The sequence below is a fragment of the Typopeltis vanoorti genome, chromosome 3 (genome assembly GCF_054136105.1).
Source record: "Typopeltis vanoorti isolate ZY-2024b chromosome 3, IOZ_Tvanoo_1.0, whole genome shotgun sequence".
Taxonomy (NCBI): domain Eukaryota; kingdom Metazoa; phylum Arthropoda; class Arachnida; order Uropygi; family Thelyphonidae; genus Typopeltis; species Typopeltis vanoorti.
This window is the reverse complement of record NC_143551.1, coordinates 31672850-31698671: the sequence shown is the minus strand read 5'-3', so window position 1 is coordinate 31698671 and position 25822 is coordinate 31672850. Positions and strand designations below refer to the sequence as shown.

The window sequence follows — 25822 nt, the reverse complement described above, 5'->3', positions numbered from 1 at the left end:
GACTAGTGGTGTGCCACAAGGTTCAGTGCTGGGACCATTGCTGTTTAATTTGTACATAAATGATATAGGATATAACCTGAAAGGAAATATTCAGTTGTTTGCTGATGATGCGAAATTAGGTAGAGTAATAGTTAATCAAGGTAATGTGGTGAACTTGTAGGAAGATTTAAACAGGCTGTCATAATTGCAAAAGTTCATGGGTGTCAGTTAAATGTCGAGAAATGTAAGGTTATGCATTTTGCAATAAATAGATTACAATCTGTGTATCACATCGATGGTACTGTACTCCACGAAATAGATGAAGCTAAAGATTTGTGGTAGCAGAGAGTTGAAGTTTAGAGGACATATTGCTAAGCTTGCTAAGGCAGCACATAAGATTACTTGCCTATTGAAGAACACATTAACAAGTAGAAATAAGGAAGTTGTTATTCCTCTTTATAAGGCCTTGATATGCCCACATCTGGATTACTGTGCTCAAGTCTGATCCTGATTTCTTGGGGATGAGGAGGTGGTGGAGAGGATTCAGAGGAGAGTGACCAAGATGGTGAGTGGCCTGTGGAATGTTCCCTATGAAGATAGATTGAAGGTGTGTGTGGATTGTAGAAGATGGTTGATTGGAGAAAAAGAGGGGATATGATAGAAACATTTAAGTTACTTAAAGGATTTTATAGGATAGATGCAGGGGAAATGTTTCAGCACTTGGCTAGAGGAACCAGAACAGGGATCATCCCTGGAAGTTGAATAAAGGTGTGGTCAGTAGGTGTGCGAGGACTAGACTTTTTGCTTGAAGAGTGGTGAATGAGTGGAATGGATTGCCAGAGTCAGTTGTGAGTGCTTTGTCTGTTAACACGTTCGCTGCCACGCTACTTCGGCATAGTCTGTTCCTGTACTCCGAGCAATTTCACTTCTTCAAGGTCAGTACAGTAATCGCGTTGGCAGCGGTAAGCATCACACGAGTATACTCGTAGGTGGCTTGTGCAGAGCATACACCATCTATGAGTATACACAGTTTTGCTGCTAGCTCCACAAACCAAGCATTTTCACTTCTTCAAGGTCAGTATGATAATCTCGTTGCCGGCAGTAAGCATCATTATGAGTATGCTCGTAGCTGGCTTGTGTAGCTCATATACCAACTATGAGTATATTCATAGTTGGCTGCGAATGTGTTAATGAGTTCAAGGAGAGGTATGATAGATTGTATGCGATAAGTCTTCAGACTCCATGGAGATGCCCATATAATAATAATATGATGTTTAATTATTTCATCAATTTTACACTAATGATTATATATATATTTATATTAAAGATTATTGAAATATAACTTTTCATGTGTGAGCCATATGCAAAATAAATACACATTGCTATGAAGGGCATGAGTTTACTAAGGGAAGGTCATTGTGTGAAAAACTTGCATACATTTTATAATAATGCTACCACTGAGTTAGACAAGGGGAATGAATACACAGAGATACTTCAGGACTTCACTAAAGTTTTGACAGGATACAGCATGGAAGGCCATCACATAACTTAAAGGATGGGACTGGACGACAATTACCTTGCATAACACATGATGGCTCTCTGACATATCAAAATTCTATATGGGACAAATTCTGCAAGATTTTTATGGTGATGGATGGTGTTTGCCAAGAATCACTTGTGATTCAATGTTTACAATGATTAATGACATTGATTCTTTAAAGATATGTGACATTAGGATTATAAAATATATACACTTTTACACAAGATTATTATTTAATTTGCCAAATATTTCAGTTCTGAATATTACAGACCATCTTCAGTGGCTATATAGGAATAGTTTAAAAAAAAAAACAAGATGGAATACGAACAATTGATCATTCACAAAAAGAATGAGCCACGCTCTAAGTATTAAAAGAGTACACATTTTTTATCACAGTCATAATTAAATTAAAGATATTAATTCAGAAATTCATGTAATAATCTTAAAAAACAATAGATTAATGTAGAAAAAAAAAATTAATGTGTTATCCTGATTAAACTTTCCCAAATTTTTGATACAGATATACAGTCATTACGATTCAAGTTAGGACATTGAAGTAAGGCCTCCACACTTTCTTTAAATAAACATTCTTATTTATAATGACATCTGTGTAGGAAGCAAGTCTTGGACCAAAAGATGTTGTGGCTTGTTTCTATTCCGTGCTGAGCTAATCCAGATTTCTCCGGTTTGTTGTGTTGAATGAATGATTGATGCTCTTGAATTCTTTTTTTCTATACAGCATCCAGTTTGTACAAAGCAGGAAATATTACAGTTACAAGGAACTTGATACACACCAGGTAGAGACAAAGTTGAGCGTTTATCTTTAAAAGAAGGAAAATGGGTGGATATTCATGATTTATTTTTCACGGTATTAACACCACCACAAACACTTTTAACAACAAAGATGTTTTATTAACGCTTATACTTTGCTGATTTTCAACTCAGTATCATCAGAGCACAACACACGTGTAAACGTGACAGTGAGTGAGTGAAACAATATAATTGCAAAAGACAAAAGATCTAAAGTCCTATTTTTGGCGCCCTCTAACGGGAAAAAAAAAAAAAAAACAGTAGTTATCCAGGAGTTTTTCTTAGGATAGCCATCTCCCAAATTTTTGGCAAATTAATGCAACCATATTTGTTAAGGTTGGGAGAATTCTTCAAAGCCATTGCTGACTAAAAAAATAATCTTTCAGATCTATAATGACTCCTAAATAGCACATTCGTTTTCCTCCATCTAATCCTGTGTGAAGGAGTGTCCAAAGTGTGGTCTGCCAGTCCCGACTTGCAATAGTAATAGTAGCGAATGTATCTTTCACGTTCTTCCAGGCGGATGTTCACTGATCTTCCTGTTTGCCCATAATAGGCCAAATCACAGTTACACGGAACTTCATACACTCCTGGGTGTGCTAAAGGGTGAAGTTTATCCATAGGCGAGCGGATCAGAGTTGCCAGCTTGACATGAGGTTTGAAAGTGGTGCGAAGGCCATGTTTTAACAATACTTTGGCTATCTTTTCCGATGTATCTCTGATATAGGGAATAGAAATGGTCATGTTGTATTCTTGTGTATTAGGGGAGGGGGAGTAATGGGGCCTATGTAGTATTTTATCTATTTTGTAGGGATTATAGCCAACGGTTACAATCCCTACAAAAGAATTCACAAAAGTAAAAAGCAAACACCTAAAGAAATTTGAACTCCTACAACAACGCCAGCACACGAAGTCCCGACCGCAACTTCGATGAGACCACGTGATCATAAACCTATCGTCTGAAACACTCACTGAAGAAGCCAAGAACGCTCTCAGTCTAGGACATAACTTTGCCGTCACGTCCAAACAAATTCCTAAACTGGAAATTACGATGAAAGTAGAATGGGGTATCCACGATCTTCCGCCAGCAATGGCCAACAACGTGCGACTAGATATAGCTAGTATTATAAACAAGGCTAAGCCTCCAAAAAAGCAATATGCCACGTAAACAAATAACTGCCCTAAAAAAGTTATATAATAATAAAAATATTATTATTACAAAAGCCGATAAAGGAAATGCAACAGTTATCATGAATAAAGAAGAGTATAACAGAAAAATGCAAGATCTCATATGTGACAGTTCCACATATCAAATTATACATCGAGACCCTACGATGTATATTATAAGAAAAAAAGTCCGAAAATTACTGAAAAAAGTGACATCATGGCCCAAAGAAATCATCAGGAAAATAAAACCAATTCATGTTAAACCACCCCGTATTTATGGATTACCAAAAATCCACAAAACTAATATTCCCCTTCTCCCCATAGTTGATAGCATAGATAGTCCCACATATAAACTGGCCCGGCATTTAGCCAAGTCGCTTGCCCCCCCTTACTGGCAACTCCTCTACTTTTGTAAAAAATTCAATCCATTTCAAAACACTGGTTAAAAATCTAATCCTAAAAGATTCAGACATAATGGTTAGTTTCGATGTCACCTCCTTATTTACCAATGTACCACTTATAGACGCTCTTGATTTAATCAACTCTAAATTTCCCCCAGATATTTTTGAATTATTTCAATTTACCATGAATGCAGGTTACTTTACATGGTGGGGGGGGGGGGGGAATTCTACAAACAGATTAATGGTACTGCTATGGGTTCCCCCCTCTCTCTCCCGTTAGCAAATTTTTACATGGAACACTTTGAAAACAAAGTACTTACCACAGCTACATACAAGCCACAAGTGTGGTTATGCTATGTAGATGATGTGTTTGCCATCTGGCCCCATGGACAAGACACTTTGGATGCTTTTGTCACCTACCTAAACAGCCAACAACCCAAAATTCACTTCACAGTAGAAAAAGAATCAAATAACTGTTTTACCATTTCTTGACACATTAGTCACCCACCTTTCAGATGGTGCACTATCTTTTTCTATTTGCAGAAAGCCTACACACACAGGAAGATACCTACATAAACAATCACATCATCATCCAGTCCAACAGTACGGCATTTTAAAAACACTTACACACAGAGCCAGAGCTATTTGTTCTAACGATACAGCTCTGACCACTGAACTCCAATACCTGCACCATACATTCTTAGCCAACGGCTACAATCCCTACAAAATAGATAAAATACTACATAGGCCCATTACTCTGCCCTCCCCTAATACACAAGAATACAACATGACCATTTCTATTCCCTATATCAGAGGTACATCGGAAAAGATAGCCAAAGTATTGTTAAAACATGGCCTTCGCACCACTTTCAAACCTCATGTCAAGCTGGCAACTCTGATCCGCTCGCCTAAGGATAAACTTCACCCTTTAGCACACCCAGGAGTGTATGAAGTTCCGTGTAACTGTGATTTGGCCTATTATGGGCAAACAGGAAGATCAGTGAACATCCGCCTGGAAGAACGTGAAAGATACATTCGCTACTATTACTATTGCAAGTCGGGACTGGCAGACCACACTTTGGACACTCCTTCACACAGGATTAGATGGAGGAAAATGAATGTGCTATTTAGGAGTCGTTATAGATCTGAAAGATTATTTTTTTAGTCAGCAATGGCTTTGAAGAATTCTCCCAACCTTAACAAATATGGTTGCATTAATTTGCCAAAAATTTGGGAGATGGTTATCCTAAGAAAAACTCCTGGATAACTACTGTTTTTTTTTTTTTCCCGTTAGAGGGCGCCAAAAATAGGACTTTAGATCTTTTGTCTTTTGCAATTATATTGTTTCACTCACTCACTGTCGCGTTTACATGTGTGTTGTGCTCTGATGATGCTGAGTTGAAAATCAGCAAAATATAAGTGTTAATAAAACATCTTCGTTGTTAAAAGTGTTTGTGGTGTTGTTAATACCATGAAAAATAAGTCATGAATAACCATCAACACCTAAGCTTATCTGTTAGATTAAAATGGGTGGATAATTTGTTAACAGGTGTATAAGTGGCTGTTAAATCATATTTCTTCAGAATTCTTGAAATTGGTTCTGAAATCCCAGAAATGTAAGGAATTGGAACTCGATGTATTGAATCTTTGTTGTTTTGTGTTGGATTGTAAGAATCAATTCTTTACATGGAGATTGAAAAATACAACGAGTTATCATTTTTAGACGTCCTCCTCATCCGTTCTCCTTCAAGTATTCTTACAACAACAGTTTACAGAAAACCAACTTTCACAGGTCGTTATATTCTCAAAGAATCTGCCCATCATCCTTGTCAAAAAACAGAAATCATAAAATGTTTAATCCAACGAGACAAACCTAATTGTTCAACTTCTCATTTATTACAGAAAGAACTTTCGACTATCAAACATCACATGAAACTAAATGGCTTCTTCGAAAAGAGTACACAACATCTTTTCGATTCTTACAATCCAACAAACACAGCAAAGATTCAATACATCGAGTTACAATTCCTTATATTTCGGGATTTCAGAACCAATTTCAAGAATTCTGAAGAAATATGATTTAACAGCCACTTATACACCTATTAACAAATTATCCACCCATTTTCCTTCTTCTAAAGATAAACGCTCAACTATGTCTCTACTTGGTGTGTATCAAGTTCCCTGTAACTGTAATCTTTCCTACTTTGTACAAACTGGATCTATAGAAAAAAAGAATTCAAGAGTATCAATCATCCATTCAACACAACAAACCTGAGAAATCTGGATTAGCTCAGCACGGAATAGAAAAAAGCCACAACATCTTTTGGTCCAAGACTTGCTTCCTACACAGATGTCATTATAAATAAGAATGTTTATTTAAAGAAAGTGTGGAGGTCTTACTTCAATGTCCTAACTTGAATCGTAATGACTGTATATCTGTATCAAAAATTTGGGAAAGTTTAATCAGGATAACACATTAATTTTTTTTTAATTTCCTAGTTAGTCTAATGTTTTTTAAGATTATTACATGAATTTCTGAATTAATATCTTTAATTTAATCATGACTCTGATAAAAAATGTTTACTCTTTTAATACTTAGCGATATGACATCATGTGGCTCATTCTATTTGTGAATGATCAATTGTTCGTATTCCACCTTGTTTTTTTAAAACTATTCCTATGTAGCTACTGTAATATTCAGACTGAAATATTTGGCAAATTAAATAATATTCTTGTGTAAACGTGTATATATTTTATGATTAATGACATTGCAAAGGATTTGATGGGAGATAGTGCAGTACTTAAGAATAATTTGAATGAGGGTGTGGTAAATGTTAGTAAATATAAAGTCATGCACTTTGGTATGATGAAATATGGAGACAGAGTGGTGATAATGGGATTGCAGAATTAATGTAGATTATGAGACCAGAAGAATTTATGGACTTCAGACACTAGCAAACAGGAGAACGAAAATGAAATCTTCTGCAAGGGTCATAAAGATTTAATTTTATGGAAGAGCAAAGATGACATTCATCGAAGTTGAAAATGAATGTCATCAGGACAGAGGCAAGAGCTAGATTTCTTTTCATAGATCAGTGCATAATTGAAAAAGGTTGCCTTTAGAAGTGATGAGTGCAGGTTGTTTGAATGAATTTAAGAAAAGGAATAGCCATCTGACATCCTATAGTGTTGGTGATTATATGGCCTCTCTAGTTGGGTCCATGGTAATGATAAGAATATTGACTTGTCATGTAATATTCACCTCTAATATAATATAATAAAAAAATATGATAGAAGATAAATCATCTCTGACAATCAGGTTGTCAGAGATGATTTATCACCTGCATAACCTGATTATCTAATAATCTCAAAATGTATTCATTTCAGACAAATTATGGAGGCTACAACCATGTTAGAAATAATTTTAATTTTCTCACGTTTCGACCTTCGTATTAAGGTCATCATCTGGAAAATACACACACACACGCACATATATATATATATACAGAGACAAGCTATATTACATTTCACATAGTACTATGCTAAAGAGACAACGATTTGATCAACAGTTATTTATTGGCCTGACCTCTAGTGAAAAAAAAAAAAATTAATAAAATAAATAAATGAAATAAAATAACTACATGAAAGCTATATTCTGTTTATGGTAACATCAGAGAGAAATTTTTCCTATAGATAGTTTTATTACAGCAAAAGTGATATCCTAATTTAACAAGAGAATTGTTATTTGTTATATTAGATTTAAGATCCTGGATTACGTATAGTCCTATTTATAATTAACTATCTAAAACTGTAATGATTCCATACATTAAAGGGATATCAGATAAAATAAACAGAATACTACAGAAATACAACCTTCAAGCCATCTTTAAACCTCTTGCAAAATTAAAGAACTTACTCAACTCATCCAGGGATCCACTTCCTCTGCTGGCCCAACCTGGAGTATACCGTATTCATTGCACCTGTAATTTGCCCTATATAGGGGAAACAGTACGCATGGCTATTCCTATCAGAAAGATGGCTATTCCTACCAGAAAAAAGGAACATAAATGGCATATTAAATTTAATAACTATGGTAAAGCTTGCCTTTTTGATCATGCCCTGAATACTTTACACTGAATTGACTGGAAAAGCTTCTGTTGTTTACACCATGCCAAAACGTGCCATGAACATAAATTTAAGGAGGCCTGTGAAATTATTGTCAACCACCCTAATCTTAACAATAATGATGGTCTAAAAATCACAAGAATATGGAAGGAACATATTCTATCCACATAACCTTTCTGTCCAAGAGTTAATTCTAAATAGGACTACAGGTAATCCAGGATCTTAAATCTAATATAACAATTTTCTCATGTTAAATTAAGACATCACTTTTGCTGTAATAAAACTATCTGTAGGAAAAAAATTTTCTCTGATGTTGTCATAAACTGAATATAGCTTGTTGTAGTTATTTTATTTTTTTCACTAGAGGTCAGGCCAGTAGATAACCGTTGATCAAATCACTGTCTCTTTAGCATACTACTATCTATGTGAAATATAATATAGCTTGTCTCTGTATATATATGCATATACTCCAGATGACCTTAATATGAAGGTCGAAACATCGGGAAATTATAATAATTATTTCTAACATGGTTGTCGTCTCCATAATTTATCTGAAATGATGCTGATCACTGTGTAACACTAAAGGAAAGGAACTTCAAAATTTAATTAAAAAGGAAAGATTGTGATGTCTAGTATATCTATCTCTTCAGTTAATGAAGATCTCATCCCACAAACAGAATGCACAAATGACTAATGTATAATCAGATTTAAAAAAAAAAAACACAACTAAGATGATGACAAATGACTAATGTATAATCAGATTTAAAAAAAAAAAAAACACAACTAAGATGATGACAAATGCACAGAAATAAATATATATACAGTATATATATTTACCCCTCCCCCTATTAATATTCAATATTTAACCAACAGGAAAACAGTCCTATGTAAACCAAACATATAAGATCGGAGAGAACTGTCCCTCATTACTTTCTTCCTCCACATACTGGACACAGGAATCTGTTCATGAAATGTAAATCCCACAGTCACTATTTCATCCTTAATTCTATAAAAAAAAAAGGTGCAGCTTTTCCCAGTGAATGGACCCCTCCCCCCCAACTTTTCAAGATAATTCTTAACAGACTGAACTTTTCTACTTAACCACTTGTCCATACACACCACAGTTGTATTAACAGAATGCTCAATTTATTGTTGCTCTTGATTTTAAGATTCTTGCTTTTCTTTTTAATTTGATATTTTTACCTCTGGTTAGCATCTGATTTTAATTACTGTCTGCTTAACTTCTTCATATACCTGTTACTTTGTAGTACCTTACTTTTTAGACATCAATGTTTTTCAATTTTTATTGTTTTTATATAAGTCAAAAGAAATACTTTTGTGAAATTTAATATACTAAATACTAATCAAATGACACTGAAAAAAGAACTAAGTATTTCGTGCATGTATGTATGTATATATATATATATATATATATATGTAGAAAGTATTTTGCCTTGGGTATAATAAATGTTAAAGATACCAAGCTATTTTAAACCTGGTTTTACTCCATTTCCAAAGTAAGCAAACAGACAAACAAGTCAAGTTTGCGCCTGCAAGTGTTGCAAAGTCTAGCTGACCCTGCACATAGTGCAAGACCAAGGCAACTCAAGGTAAAAGTAGAATAAGCTCTGATCACTAATCTTAATATTTACCCTTAATGCAAAGCACATCTCCTGGAGGAGATGTATGATGCTTTGTATTAAAGGCAAGGGGCCACTACCCAGACCGGTTTCGATCTTTATTGAGGTCTGATCAGTGGGAGCCATGGTTCTGGTTGCCATGGGATGAAGACAATTAAGTGGTTTCGCTTAAAAGAAGAGAGTGTGAGGAATCGTTTTAGGGAGAGAGTGTTAGAGAGGATTTCGGATGGACTGGAAAGTGTACAAGATTGGTGGAAACATAATTCAAAAGTAATCCTGAGCTGTGCAATCGAGGTGCTTGGTGAGACATCTGGAAAGATTAGAGAGCAGAAGGAGGGTTGGTGGTGGAATAATGATGTACAAGTGGCAGTGACAGCTAAGAGGAAGGCAAAGCAGAAGTGGGATGAGTCAAGAGTGGAAGAGGACAGAGGGGTGTACAAACAGAGAAAGCAAGAAGCCAAGAGAGTTGTGGCACAGGCGAAGACCATGGCATATCAAGATCTGTATGATCAATTAGAAACAAAGGAAGGACAGAGAAAAATTTACCAACTAGCGAAATGTAGAAATAAAGCAGCTAAGGACATCTTACATGTGAGGCAGATCAAAGATGGTGAAGGAAGAGTATTATGGAGGGATGTGGACATAAGAAACAGATGGAAAATATACTTTGAGGGACTTCTGAATGAGGAAAATGCAAGGACTCACAGAGGAGATGGGCAGCCTTCTGAGGGGATGGTGCAGAACATCAGTAGAATGGAAGTGACGGAGGCCATGAAGAGGATGAGGAATGGAAAAGCGGTGGGCCCCGACAGAATTCCAGTGGAGGCATGGAAGGCACTGGGGGAAGAGGGAATTGACCTGCTGTGGGACCTGTTCATGAAAGTTTGCCAACAGGAAAATATACCCGAGGAATGGAGGGAGAGTACTCTTGTTCCCATCTACAAGAGTAAAGGGGATGCACAAGACTGTAAAAATTACAGAGGAATAAAGTTGATGTCCCACACAATGAAGATCCTAGAAAGGGTTCTTGATGGTAGATTGAGGGAGGAGGTGGAGATTGCAAAGGAACAATTTGGCTTCATGCCTGGTAGATCAACAACAGATGCTATCTTTGGGTTACGACAGATGATGGAAAAATATCGAGAGAAACAAAGGGAGCTACATCTGGTATTTATTGATCTGGAGAAAGCATACGATAGAGTGCCAAGGCAAGAAGTCTGGAGGTGTCTGAGGGAGAAGAAGGTGCCGGAGAAATATGTCAGGTTGGTGCAGGAAATGTACAGAAATGTGAAGACAAGTGTTCGGACCTGTTTGGGACAGACAGAAAGTTTTCAAGTAACAGTTGGCTTGCATCAAGGGTCAGCATTAAGTCCGTTTCTGTTTAATATTGTGATGGAGGTGGTAACAGAGGAGGTGAGAGAAGATGCACCTTGGACAATGTTGTATGCAGATGACATCTTGCTGTGTGTAGATTCAAGAGAAGAAGCGGAAACTAAACTGGAAAGATGGAGAAAAGTACTGGAAGAGAGAGGTATGAGACTGAGCAGAAGTAAGACAGAGTATATGTGTTGCACAGTGGGCGGTGGCCAGGAGACAGACCTGGAGCTGGAAGGAAATGTCATCAGGAAGGTGAGAGACTTTAGATACTTAGGTTCGACAGTGGAAGAAGATGGAGGAGGTGAGAAGGAAGTGGGATGCAGGATACAAGCAGGTTGGAGGAACTGGAGGGAGATGGCTGGAGTGTTATGTGATAAGAGGATGCCGATCAATCTGAAAGGCAAAATTTATAGGACAGTAGTGAGGCCAGCTATGACATATGCTATAGAAACTGTGGCCCTGAGGAAAAATAACATTAGCAGGATGGAAGTAGCAGAGATGAGAATGCTTAGGTGGATGTGCGGTGTGACCAGAAAGGATCATCTGAGAAATGACTATGTCAGGGGAACAGTGAAAGTTACGAACTTAGGAGCGAAAATACAGGAGGCAAGGTTGAGATGGTTTGGTCATGTGATGAGGAGGGAGGACGAATTTGTGGGAAGAAGGGTCATGCAGATGGATGTGCAAGGAAGGCGGAAGCGTGGGCGGCCAAAGAAGAGATGGAGGGAGCTGGTAGAAGAGGACTTGAAGATGAAGAACTTGGATGTGGTGACAGCCCAAGACAGGAAGGTGTGGAGGAGACTCATAAGAAACAGTGACCCCACTTAAGTGGGAGAAGCTGCAGAAGAAGAAGAAGAAGAAGATCAGTGGGAGCCAGGCTATAAATATCAAGATTTTAGTAATACGGAGCTTATAAGTATTTTACCAGAACAAGTTACCATAAGGTGTTTTAACCTTATTAAATAAAAATTTCAGGAGGAGATATAAATGTAGAAAGTATTTTACCTTGGGTATAATAAATGTTAAAGATACCAAGCTATTTTAAACCTGGTAGTGGCCCCTTGCCTTTAATACAAAGCATCATACATCTCCTCCAGGAGATGTGCTTTGTATTAAGGGTAAATATTAAGATTAGTGATCAGAGCTTATTGTACTTTTACCATGAGTTGCCTTGGTCTTGCACTACGTGCAGGGTCAGCTAGACTTGCAACACTTGCAGGGCCAAACTTGACTTGTTTGTCTGTTTGCTTACTTGGGAAATGGAGTAAAACCAGGTATATATGTATATATATTATATATATAATATATAAAATATATATATATTTAAATATATTTTAAGATTATATAAAAAATATATATATAAATATATATATATATATATATATATATAGGACTTACTAGATAAAAATTCCAGGATTGGAACAGATATTCCCACTGTAGCAGATATTTTTGAGAGATTAAGGAGAACCACTGGCATTAATTTTATCATCATTTTTCTCATTTCTAAAGTGCACAAAATTAATGCTTCAATACATACTCTGGCACACTTAGCATTCAACCCAGACTGAAGGCAGTTGATTAAAGTGGTCTATAATGTTGTAAAAAAAGACAAAACATATAAAAGGCTTAAAAAAAGAAAAATTATATATATATATATATAATTTTACATTATATGTATATAATGTATATATATATATTTATATATGTACATTACAGAGTCAAAAGAAAAGTAATTTTTTTTAATCCTGCCATGGTATCATGGCATCTATCTTAGCATGCATGCACACACACACACACACACATTAATAAATAATATAAAACAGATTACTCATGTATATATTTTTATTAATATAAACATTTTTATTTTTATATTAATATTTTATTTTTATAATTAATAAAATATTAATAAAAATAACAAAGTTTATATTTAGCAGAGTCTAGAACAATTGTAGGCCAATGGATTTAAGTAGCTTGGCTATAACTTCTAAAATGCCTTTACCATAAGAAATGGTGACAATGGCAGCCACTGCTGTATCACTATTTTGATGAGGCAGATGACAAGGAAACTCTGTAGTTATTATCTTGTTGACATATGATTCAGTAAAGACATTAGTAAGGGAGGTGGACCTGATGTGATTTCTTGGGAGAGCAGAGCAACAATTCAGTGCGGCAGAGAGAATATGCTCAGAAGGTATAGCCAAACTACTTAGATCTATTCCATGAAATAGATTGGAATGCAACATCAAACGTTTATATTTATCACGATGAAGTGGAACAGCACATAGTTGAATCCAAAGAAATTATCTTAGACTCTTCTCACATCAACAGCAACCTTAGTTATAGTCTACCTGACTCGCATAGTTCTGCCATTAGATACTGGCATATGTGTAAACTGACATGATTGCATATGAACAATAGAACTACAGCATGGACTATAATGACAATTCAAACTTAACTTCAGTTTACAAGTCTGTTATTATAATGACACAGTGTTTTTATAGTTTTTTTTTTTATTTACTTTAAGTGTTCCTACACCTGAAGAAGTCATTTTTGACAAAACATGGTGTCTTCATTAAATTAACTTGTCTGTTTCTCTGTTTCAGTCAGTCAAAAAAACATAAACATATATATATATATATATATATATATAGGTGCTCCACAGTGGACCAAATAAATAGAAATAATTAGGTTTTGGGTTGGTTGGAATTACAGCAGAAAAACCAGGGCTGTAAAACATGTTCTCTCAGAATGCTAGTTTTGCAAGATGACTCGAGTTTTCGATGAAAACTTATCTTTATATAACACTGACTAACTCACTTCAACTGAAAAGTCCTTAACAGGTTCCTTTTATTTAGAATCAGATATAGCTATAGTTTGAATTGAGATCTTTAGAACTAAAGAAAGAAATATCATCCTTGATATTTCGGTCTAGTTCTAGTCTAGTTATGGTGCCTTAATCACATTTATGCAGTGTGGTGTGTGAGTGTGTGTGGCAGCATTTAATTACTGTGCAGAAAGATGAATCTTTTGTGATGCAGAATGCTTTCAAAGAATGGCTAGCCATGACCAATCATGCATGTTTTGGTACTGTTCAGCATTTGCACCACATTTCAGTGAAGAAACTCAAAAAATAACATCTGCACAATCCTAAATCTTCTTTGTTGCTGATGCTGATTTGAATTTTTCTTGGTGGTGTGTGTGTGTGTATGGAGTTGGGTGGGTGGGGGGGTGTACTGCAGTTTCCATGACTTGAATGTATCTTTACTCTTCATGGATACTGTTTAATCTGAAAGTTATAACTAAAGCATAGTAATAAACTAATTCAATGATGTTTCCAGCATCACATGAAGGTCATAATCCACAGCATGTGTGCACACTTTGGATTAGGACACATGCTACATTACAAATTAGCATAGTATACCAGATCACTGCTAACTGCTGACAAAGCTTACCAGATCACTGCTAACTGCTGGCGAAGAAAAAAAAATATTTATCTATTATGTACCTGTACTTGACAAGAAATTGCATTCATGTTTAATTTTCATGCACAAACAAAGTTTGTGCATGAAAATTATCTTCACATGAAAAAGTATCTTCACAACAAGCTACTTGTATATAGAGGCTGTTGACTTAGCATCAATTGCCTCAGTATCCCATATGTAATATAGTACATTCCTACTACTGCTATACATTACAAGAAATGTTAATCACTATCCAAACTGGAATTGATCATTACCAAGGTTTTACCAGGAGCTTGACCAAGGAAGATACTGATGTTGAATCAATACAGAACTCATATATTTTCTATATACAAATAATAGTGAACTGGAATATGAAGAAATTATTAAAATACTGTGGATCAGAGATAGTTGTATAAAGTTTTTTTCACTTGGTTAGAAAGTAAATTATACTTAAAAAATATGTTTTTGCTTAATCTTTATCCTAATGTAAATATACAAAGTCTGAATATGAAATAACCATCATGACAAGTTAGTTGTATATACAGGCTGACTTCGCATTCCATTTTTGATATATGTATATATTGCCATGCATTATGGGAAGGATCACTACAGACTGATTTTGACATTTAATGAGGGCTCAATATACACTACTGATGCATCATTTTACTACGTGTATAGGAAAATAACAAAAGCTGCATTGATTTAACCTCAGTATCTTCCTGGGTCTAGTTCCCACTAATGAGACCTCAATAGAGATCAAAACAAGTCTGGGTAGTGACTCTTACCATAATACGCAGCAGTATAAATGTCTGAAAGGAAATGTACTGAATTAGTGATACTGAAGCAACTGACTTGAAGTCAACAGCCTGTACATACAAGTAGCCTGTGGTGAAGATATATAACATCTAAACTTGGATTACTTATATTTGAGTAAAGGATTAATCAAGAATATAATTTCTTGTCAGGTATAATTTATATCAATAGCTATTTGTAGGAGTTCATCAGGTTTAATTATGTAGGGTCCTAATATTTTTCAGAACACAGCTAGCAAACATTTTCACTCAAAATATTACAAACAAATTACTAACAATTTATGGTTTTGAAAGCACTGAATTAGTGCTGAAAGCATCACTGGGTAATCATACTGATAGTGACTGTATGGATGACATGGTGAAAAATGAAGATAGTGACCAGATAGTAATAGGGAATTCTTCACAGAACAAAACATGAAATTGAGTGGTTCTCCAACCACTCAATATTGAAACACCTGGCGGATGGTATGACACCGAAGCGAAAGAAAGCAGAGCATGGAAGAGCAAAAAGGTGAAAATGAGGTTCAAATTTTGTATAGTGGTTCACTGATATAAGGAGTGCTTGAGGAGAGTGTGATGAAGTCTTGTTTTCCTCGAGTTAAGATTAAGGATGTCAGTGATGCTGTAAAGATGCAGAGAGTTAAGGTGAAGGAGATATTTATTTTGGCTAGTACAGATGATTTGGCAGGTGACAATGTAGTATGAAAGAAGATATGAAGAAAGTACATGAGCAACATTTTGTGGGCCACATAAAAAATATAAAAATTTATCAGGAAACTGAACAAATGAGGATGGGACATGATGGGCAGGCAATTTCAGGTTTACCAGATTAAATTGTATTCTATGTTAGCTTAAACCAAATGAAAATGGTAGTAAAACAAGATGAAATATTATGTGGCAGGGTATGAAGGATATCATGCAGTTACAAAAGGGCCCACTGTTTTCATCAGGGAAGATGAAGTGAAAATTCAGCTACTGTAACAAACTAAAAATTTACATCAACAAAATTTGAGAGATCTACCATCAATGAAGGGAGCATCAACAGGAAAAGAAGTGGAACTGAGGGAAAAAAAAAAACAGAAAAGTAACATGGCATAATTTGTGCTACTGAAACAAACATAAAAACAAGTGAGATGCTTCAAACTCACAAGTACAAGATTATATACTCAGGCAATAATGATCAGAGAAAAGAGGTAGTTACAGTATTCAAACTAAAAATGACAATCTTAAATGGCAGACAATTTTAAGGGGAATGATGTGGACAAATATCAAACTGAGGAATTACCATTACTCATGGTCATCAATTTCCTGACATGTATCGCTACAGGGTGTTCAAGGCTACTACGACAGTACTATATGATTAAGTTTGCATTATTACTAATCCATCAACAATTTTCCTCCATATAAGTCTATTACTTGTCAGCACTCCAATATTATAGTATCTAACATATCCATCTTCGAAGGTACTTATGACTGAAATAATACACCTAGACCTTGGTCTTCCAATCCTGGCACCAACACCTGTTTTGCTAACCTTTCTTCTCCCATTCTGTTTAAGAGAGCAAACCACTTGAATGCTAATAATGTCTAAGTTCCAGCCTAATATCTTCATTTTTAATATGATTCTGCCATTGATTCATCTGTTCTAATTTTTCTCAGGACTCTCATAGCTCATGTCTTTGATCAGTTGCTATATTTCTAACCCAATTCTCAGATCCATAACTGAAAATTGGTTTGAACACCATCTTGAATACTACTAGTTTAGTGTTTTAGCTAATTTCTCTTATTCCATAAATTTTATGGAATAAGAAGATGAGAGATTCAAGAGCTTCCCACAATACCAGCTTTGCTTATTCTGTTGTCTATGTCCATATTTAATTTGCCATCTTTACTAAAACTGTACCTAAATAGCTGAAATGTTTTACTTAATATATAGGTTTTTAATTGAGAATGTAGCTGAAGTTTCCTATGTTCCTGTCTATTTTTAGAGTTTTGGTCATTTTATTGCTGATTTTCATGCCAAATTTGTTACAGCTCTAATTTAGTTTAGTTAGAAAAAAATAGTTGGAGACATGCACCATAAAGCAAAGATGACAAGTTTGACATTTCCAATTCTAATATCAGGTTTAACATCACTTTCTTTCATAATACAATCCATAAGTGATGAATAAGAGTGGAGATAATGTGCATCCTTGTCTTACACCTGATTTTATATCAAAACATTTTCCTGCATTTCCTTCAATTCTTAACACTGACAAGTTAAATACAGACTACATATTGCTTTGTATAAAGTTCCATTTGCCTTGTATAATTGTAGCATTTTGAAAAGCTCTTCTCTGGGCATCCTGTCATATACCTTTTTCATATCCACAAAACTAAATATGGATCCTTGTTATATTCCCACAGTTTCTCAACTATTTGTCAAAGTGAAAATTAGACAATCTCTATTTGGCCTCAACATAGCTGTTTTTCTCCATTTTCTCATCCACACTGATTCTCATATTTAGCTTCATGCATCTTTTTAAAGACAATAACTACAAGAGCTCTATGCCAATCAATTGGGAACTTCTGAAAGACCCTCTAAATTATGCAGCATAGCCATAGCAAAACTTTAATACCTCTATTAAGATAAATCCCTCATTATTTTAAAGCCGAATACAAAACTCAGAGATCGAAATCTAAGAGTTTCATGCCGAAGAACTATCGGCAAGTCCAAGCGTGAGTCAACATCTGGGTGGTACAACACTAGGGCAACTTGAAGCATAGGTGGAGCAAGCTCCATCACTATACTCAATATTTTCTCATAATGTAAAACGCAGCTCCTAGGAGATGTATTAGCATTTTGGTTGAATATCATCTATTCCAGCTGCCTTTCACATTTCAGGCTACTGATAACTTTTTCTACCTCAAGTACTGATATGTACTTCCGATTGCATTCTTGAATATTATCTGCTATTTTATCATTTCTTGGTTCATTTAACAGTTGCAAAGTATCTAGGCATCTAGAACACTGTTACCTTCAGTTTTTCATGTCACCCTTATCCTCTTTGATTTTCCTTACAGTACTCTTTTCTCCATTTCTAAGCTACTTCAACAGCCTTTAGAAACATTTTGTCACCTTCCTCATAACTGACCTACTTTTACACATAGCGTAACTCTTACACTTATCTCTGTATTCTTTTAGGGCATCGACCAAATTATTTGCTTATGCTTTCTTCTTTCCTAATGGTGCATCTTTAAGTTGTTGTGTTCACTATGGTGTTCTTATTTTTCTATCCTTTTTTTTTTTTTTAAATCCCACATATGAGAGGCACAAGAACCTACAGTAAATCAGTGCCATGTGTGAGGTACAGATAAGGACTGAGAAAGGAGAAATCTATTGACATTTTAGTTAAAGAGTTGGAATTTGAAACTGTTAGGAAACATATTATTAGGAAGACTGTTCTACTTACCATCTACCTGTTCCACAGGACAGAGAACAATAGAATAAATGATGAAGAGGAGAAGCAGGTTTGATGAGTTTAAAGTTGTATACTGTAAAAGGATGTTGGACAACAGCACCTCTGTTTTAACAAGCCTAACAGTAAGTGAAGGAATGAAATATCTGCCAATTCACTGACAAATGAGTATGAAGTGAGACCGTGAGGGAAGGGTCATCTATGAGATGAACTGTTCTCCTCTGGACAGCATCAAGAATTTATAGGGAGGTTTTAGGTGCACCACCCAAAATGCATGAACAGTATTCTAAGGATAGGTGTATTTGGGATTTATATAGGGTTCAGTAGGTGAGTGGGTGTAAAATAACTTCTTGAGTGGAAAAAGAATGCCTAATTGTTTAGCGGCTGGAGGTAAATGTCAATCCAAGCAGAGATCGTTCATCTTGTCAGGTGATGTGTATATAACCAAGGATAAGGGAAGATAAGGTAGGATCCCTTTTGTGAGAGAAAAGGCAAGACTTAATTTTGGGTGCATTGAAGGTGGCCAAGCTACCCTTGTCCAACAAAAGGATGGTATGGAGAATGATGCTTGGGATGTGACACAACTACATGGTTTGGCAAAGGAGTAGGATGAATGGAGTGAGCTGTCACCAGCAAAACAGTTGATAGGATTGGTGGTGATTAAGAGTAGATCATTTATGTATAAGAGGGTAGTTGAACAGATCTCCAAAGCACTCTTTCATTGGTGGAAAAGCTCAAAGAGAGTGTGCCATCTACCATGACATGCAGTGAATGACCAGAGAAAACTGGCTATCCAGTTAAAGCATGGCAGATAGACCATAGAAAGATTTGCAAAACAAGCTTCAATGCCAAACATGACTGAAAGCTCTGGAAATGTCAAAGGCAACGGCACACATATATATCTGAAAAAAAGGCCAACCTCCCTAGACAAATCAATGTTTTCTTCAGTTTGTCAACGAGGCTTCAAAGATGTTTCAAACTGAATAATATTTGTATATTTGAGTGTACAGTTTATCTGTAAAAGCTGTTCAATTTTAATTCTTTCTGAAAACTTTCTTACATACTGTTCTTTTCAATGCGATATTCATTTTTATCCTACTTAAAACAAAGTGATCACTTCCGATTTCAAATCCTCTGTATACTCTTACATCTTGAACGAGCATGAAAATATCAAACTATGTTATCGAAATAACATAATCAATGAGGCTTTTCTAATTTCTTGTGTCTTTTCTTATTTCATAAAGACGTGCACAAGGTTCACCATATGAACTTGTGCACATCTTTATATTGGGACATTGTGTTAGTAATGACTAGTCCAGCTCCTGAGCAGAAATCCAGCAGGTACTTACCATTACTATTAGCTTTGCCTTTTTCTCCAAAGTTTTGCAAAATGTTTCAATATGGTGAGATTCATTTCCTATTCTACTGTTTAGATCTACAACAAGAACCACTTGTTTTCATTTTCTTTGTGTCAGCTGCCTGCTATAATAACTGCAAACTAGAGACTTATTTGGCTCAAATTTTTCTTGCCACACTTCACTGCCCTCATTTGCTGACTTTACTGCTTGCCAAATTCTAGTAATCACTCTGCCTGTGATTATTTATCTCATAAGCTTGAGAGTACATCAATGTTCTTAACTAAATATTTCCTATAATCTAATTCCACCACTTAACTTGGAACATATAAATGTAGAAGTATATGATGTTAGTAATGACTGAATTCAAATTGTTACCCACCAGAATGCCAGATCATATTTACCATCATTCCAGAAAATGGATTCCCTCCCGTCTTGAAATGGGCTCTCATTACTACAGAAGGAAGTAAGGAAGAAAAGCAATTTGTTTGGAGAGTAGCTGGGGTTATCTAGCATTGTTATCTAGTTCTCATATCTAATATGTGAACAGTTTGTGTAAAATCACTGGATGATAGCAATTATTTCACTATCTTCACCTACTTACTCTGTGAAGGATGAATACCCTAGTATTCCTATTTTAAGGACAATAATCCAAGCATCACAGTAATCACCACCACTTTGAGAAGAGGTGAGAAATCTAACTTTTGACTTCTTCTGGCATAAACACATCTATAGCCTTTACATCTGGAAAATACCAGGTGTTCTTTTCCATGCTACCTAACACCTATAAATCTATCAAAACTATATACATCTACCAAAAACATCCAAACTTCTCTGGGATTCTGTTCTCACATTTGGGATTGGTATACTAAAAAAACTTCCTAAAATGCCTGATGCTTTTCAGAAGATGGGAATTCAGCTATAGATGACCTCTCACTTTTACAAATTCACATCAAACACTATCTTTTAGACATTTTCCTTGCCTTTATGTCTCTTCTAGAGTAGGGTGGTAAGTTGACATGAATCTAATATCATACTAGTTTAAATGATCCTCTTGTGCTCTTTTTCATGCTAACTAGCCATAACTGCTAAGCTTGATCAAAATTAACATAGGTTACTTGCATATTTATAGTCTTAGTCTGACATTAACATAGAAAAGATTACACAATCTTTATGGAGCAGATTGTCCAGGATATAAATATTAATATCTTTGTTCATATTTGTTAGAGGACTGAATTTCTTCCAAAAGCTTTGGCTGTTCCTTTATGAAATTGTAAAAGACCATATAAGAAATATCTTTAAATGTGTTTTTGTTATTATTATTGCCTGTACAGTTTCAATGGACAACTGGTTCCTTTCATCAGTCCAAAATGTGTTCATTAAAGAAAACACCTTCTCTAATGATGCATTTGTGTCTGCTATTCCAATGATCAATGAACATTTCTTCCTATGATGAATCTTAAATTCACATATTCTTCACATGATTCACTTTGTTGAATAGATCATCTATCACTTTTAGTATGTTGATGTCAATTGTGGATATGTTTTTGGACTCACACTGCTGAACAACATACCAAGATAAAGGTATATTTAATAAAATCCATTTAAAGTCACATAGCATTGCAAAAGGCTTGGCCCTGTTTTCCATGTATTCTAGGAAAGCATCACAATGAATGTTGAAAGTTTCAGTAAATTCAATACCTTTGATGACACCATTCTCTATCAGTTGGTTTTTGAGATTCATGACAGCACATTAAAAAATTGTTACTCCTTTCTACAGATGGAGCATTTGTTCTGTCAGGTCAATCAATTCTTATGCCACTTCATTGAAACAAATGTCAATCTTTTGATAGTGTTATGATGCATTTTAAGTTGCTGTAATGAACTAAAACCAGAGAAGCAACTGTGGATTATTAATATATATATATATATCTCAAGAGTCTGGGGATTTTATCTTGTGATTATTAAAAAGTAAAAATTAAAGAGTGCAAATTATGGTCTTCCAAATCTCTCTATTTACAGTTCAGCCTATTGATGATTTCACATATGTATTGCCAAAATTTTGCATGGATTTTCTCTATTGCGATTGCCATCTTCTAGTTTGTTGTACAGAATGAGGGATTCCAAAAAGGATGAGACTTTGGGATGTCTGAGTTGATGTCCAAGCCATCTGAGTTGTAGTTTTTTGACTATATTGACAAATGCTTAGCCAGATTTAGCACAGCAGAGTTACTGATACAGTCCATCCAAGTGTATCCAAGAAAATCAAAAACTAGACTAAATAAACATATTTGAAGATGACATAAATAAAATGAGCAAAAACCTAATCAAAGTAATAATCATAGCAGCCGACAAATTCAAAAGCAACAAACAACAAAAAGACCCATAACTTTCAGAGGAAACCTTACAACTAATAAAAAAAGAGATGAAATATGAAACAAGACAAAAACTTAACATCTAAAATAAAATACAAAACAATAACGAAAAAGGATGAGAAATGAAATACGATCTTATAACACTACAAAAATAAAAGAAACAATTGAAAATAATAAAAATACTAAGAAAACATTTATCAGTTGGTAAAAGTCAAATACCGCAATAAAAGATAAGAATGGAGCTATAATAAAGAACAAAGACCTATGCAGACTAGAAGAATTTTATAAACAAAGTGTGATCCTTCAATAGATAAATGAAATGTAAATAACTCTTCCCCATCACATATGGAATTCATCCTCCCCCATTCACTTCAGATGAAATAAAACAAACATTAAAACAAATGAAAAATGGATAATGTCCTAGTAAAGACCTAATTCACAACATATAATTAATTAATTGGGGAGGGAATAGCATAATTAACAATGTCACAAACTTACTAAATCTATACCTAGAAGAGGGAAAGATACCAGAAAACTGAAAAAATGCTATTTGATACTGTTATTTAAAAAAAAGGAGACAAAGAAGAAGTAAAGAACTATAGGCCAATTAGTATTCTTTCTAATCTGTACAAAATTATCACAAAAGTAATAACAAACAGGTTAACCCCTCTTCTAGACTCAAATCAACTTGCAGAACAAGCAGGACTCCATAAACGCTTTAACACAATTGATCATATTCATGCAGTAAAACAAATAATAGAAAATGCAGAAGAAAAGCAAATGCCTCTCTGTTTAGCCTTTATTCATTATGAAAAAGTATTTGATTCCATCAAAACTAATGCAATAATCAAAGCACTCCAGAATCAGGGAGTTCCTGGAGAATATATGGAAATATACTCCAGGAAATATACAACATTGCAACAGCAACAATCCAACTTCACATGAGTAGCAATAAAATATCAATTGAAAAAGGTGTCCGACAAAGAGACTCTATCGCCCAAAATCTTTACAGTATCCTTCAAGAAATATTTAATAATATAAACTGGACAAACCTTGGTATAAAAATTAATAACAGAAACCTAACACACCTAAGATATGCAGATGATATCATAATTTTGCAAACAATCCAGAAGATCTCAATATAATGATAGAGCACTTATATCATGAAAGCAGAAAAGATAAAAATAAAGAGAGAAAAAACTAAATTCATGTTTAATCATTTTGTAACACCAAAAAACAATAATAGAAAATAATTTCTTGGAAAGTCTCTTCATATACATATTTAGTTCATCTCACTGATCTAAACTGTGGACTCCAAAAGGAAATAAATAGAAGAGTTCGACTTGCCTGGAGTGTATTCAGAAAATTGAAAAGCATTTTTCAAAACAATGATATCCTATTCTGTTTAAAAAGGAAGACATTTAACCAGTGTATACTTCCAATCATCACATATGGTTGTGAAACTTGGTCTCTAACAAAAGCACTGACAAATAAACTAGCAACAACTAAAAGAAAAATGGAGAGGCTGATGCTAGGCATCACATTAAAAGATAAGAAGTGAAACACCTGGATTTCTATCACTGACATCATTCTTCACCACAAGTGACTAAAACGGAAATAGGCTGGACATCTATCCAGAAGAGAATAAGAGTGATGGACTGGATCACTAAACTAATGAACTGGATTCCAAAAGAAGGGAAACGAGGCTGTGGACGTCCTAAAAGAAGGTGGAGTGATGATATGTCAAATTTTGTTGGGAAAAGATGTTGGAAATTTTTTCCCACTTGGTTAGACTATAATAAATTTAGTTTAATCCTTCATCCAAGTGTAAGCAAACAAAGTTTGTGCCTGAAGTATCTTCAGGACTTAGGCAACTCGTTGTAAAGGTGAACCAAGCTCTCATCACTACTTGTCTTAGTATCTTCCATAATGCAAAGCACATCTCCTTGCAGATATGTATAATGCATTAAGGGAAGGGACACTACCCAGACCAGTTTTGACCTTTATTGAGTGTTCAAGTACAGGTCAAACTCCAAAAACTTGGGTTTGTTCCCCTCAGTAACAGACTCACCCTGCCACTGACAAGAACTCTCAGAACCGGTTGGCTCTACACCGTGGCAGGCTCACCCCCACCACCAAGCAAAGCTGCTCATTTGCTCATATCACATCTGAGGGGTAACAGCAAAAGCCATGTCTCAGTTAACTTCATGGGCTACAGCACTGCAATTCATTACCCCCCCCACCCAAGACCAGGGTGACAGCAACAGCCGAGCCTCAGTTAAAACTTCATGGGCTACAGCATTGTCATTCATCACCAAAGCTTCCAACCGGTTTCGACCTTTATTGAGGTCTTGTCAGTGGGAGCCAGACCCAGAGGTGGTGATACTAAGGTGGAAGCAATGGAGAAGTCATATTTACCTATACGAGTTGTCAAAAGGTGTCTCACCTTATTATTAAATTATTCTGGAATTAGAGAAAGATGTTGGAAGTTTTTTTCCACGTCTGGGTAGTGGCCCTTCCCTTAATGCATAGCATTATACATGTCTGCAAGGAGATGTGCTTTGCATTATGGGAGATACTAAGACAAGTAGTGATGAGAGCTTGGTCCACCTTTACCACGAGTTGCCTCAGTCATGAAGATACTTCAGGTGCAAACTTTGTTTGCTTACACTTGGATAAAGGATTAAACTAAATTTATTATAGTCTAACCAAGTGGAAAAAACTTCCAACATCTTTCTCTAAATCCAGGGTAAATTTAATAATAAGGTGAGATACCTTTTGGCAACTCGTATAGGTAAATATGACTTCTTCCACCTTAGTATCACCACATCTGGGTCTGGCTCCCACTGCTAAAACCTCAATAAAGGTCAAAACTGGTCTGGGTAGTGGCCCTTCCCTTAATGCATAGCATTATACATGTCCACAAGGAGATGTGCTTTGCATTACGGGAGATACTAAGGCAAGTAGTGATGAGAGCTTGGTCCACCTTTACCACAAGTTGCCTCAGTCCTGCAAACTTTGTTTGCTTACACTTGGATAAAGGATTAAACTAAATTTATTATTTGTTGGGGAAAAATTGGTCAACCATTGCCAAGAACAGGGAAAGGTGAAAGGAACTGGAGGAGGCCTTCGTCCAGTAGTGGACAGAAAATGGCTGAAAAGAAGATCTAATTAACTAATTATATCTCTCATTAGTTAATTAGAGCTTAGAGTGTGCATGGTTAAATGCAATGTATAGTCTGTATTGTTACACAGTGCAGAAACTTGGACCTTAAAGACAACATTGATAAAAAAACTTGAAGCCTTTGAAATGTGTTTATAC

At 35.4% G+C, this 25822-nt stretch overlaps 1 protein-coding gene across 4 annotated transcripts in view; it reads right to left on the bottom strand.

Annotated features, from left to right (window-relative positions):
- The window catches only part of gig (TSC complex subunit tuberin), a 943661-nt gene that overhangs the window by 402720 nt on the left and 515119 nt on the right, over positions 1-25822 (bottom strand). For all 4 annotated transcript variants that reach the window (XM_090415521.1, XM_090415523.1, XM_090415524.1 and 1 more), the window contains one exon: positions 12438-12627. In XM_090415521.1, the coding sequence (XP_090271647.1) occupies positions 12438-12627 (190 nt within the window). The remainder of the gene's footprint in view (positions 1-12437; positions 12628-25822) is intronic.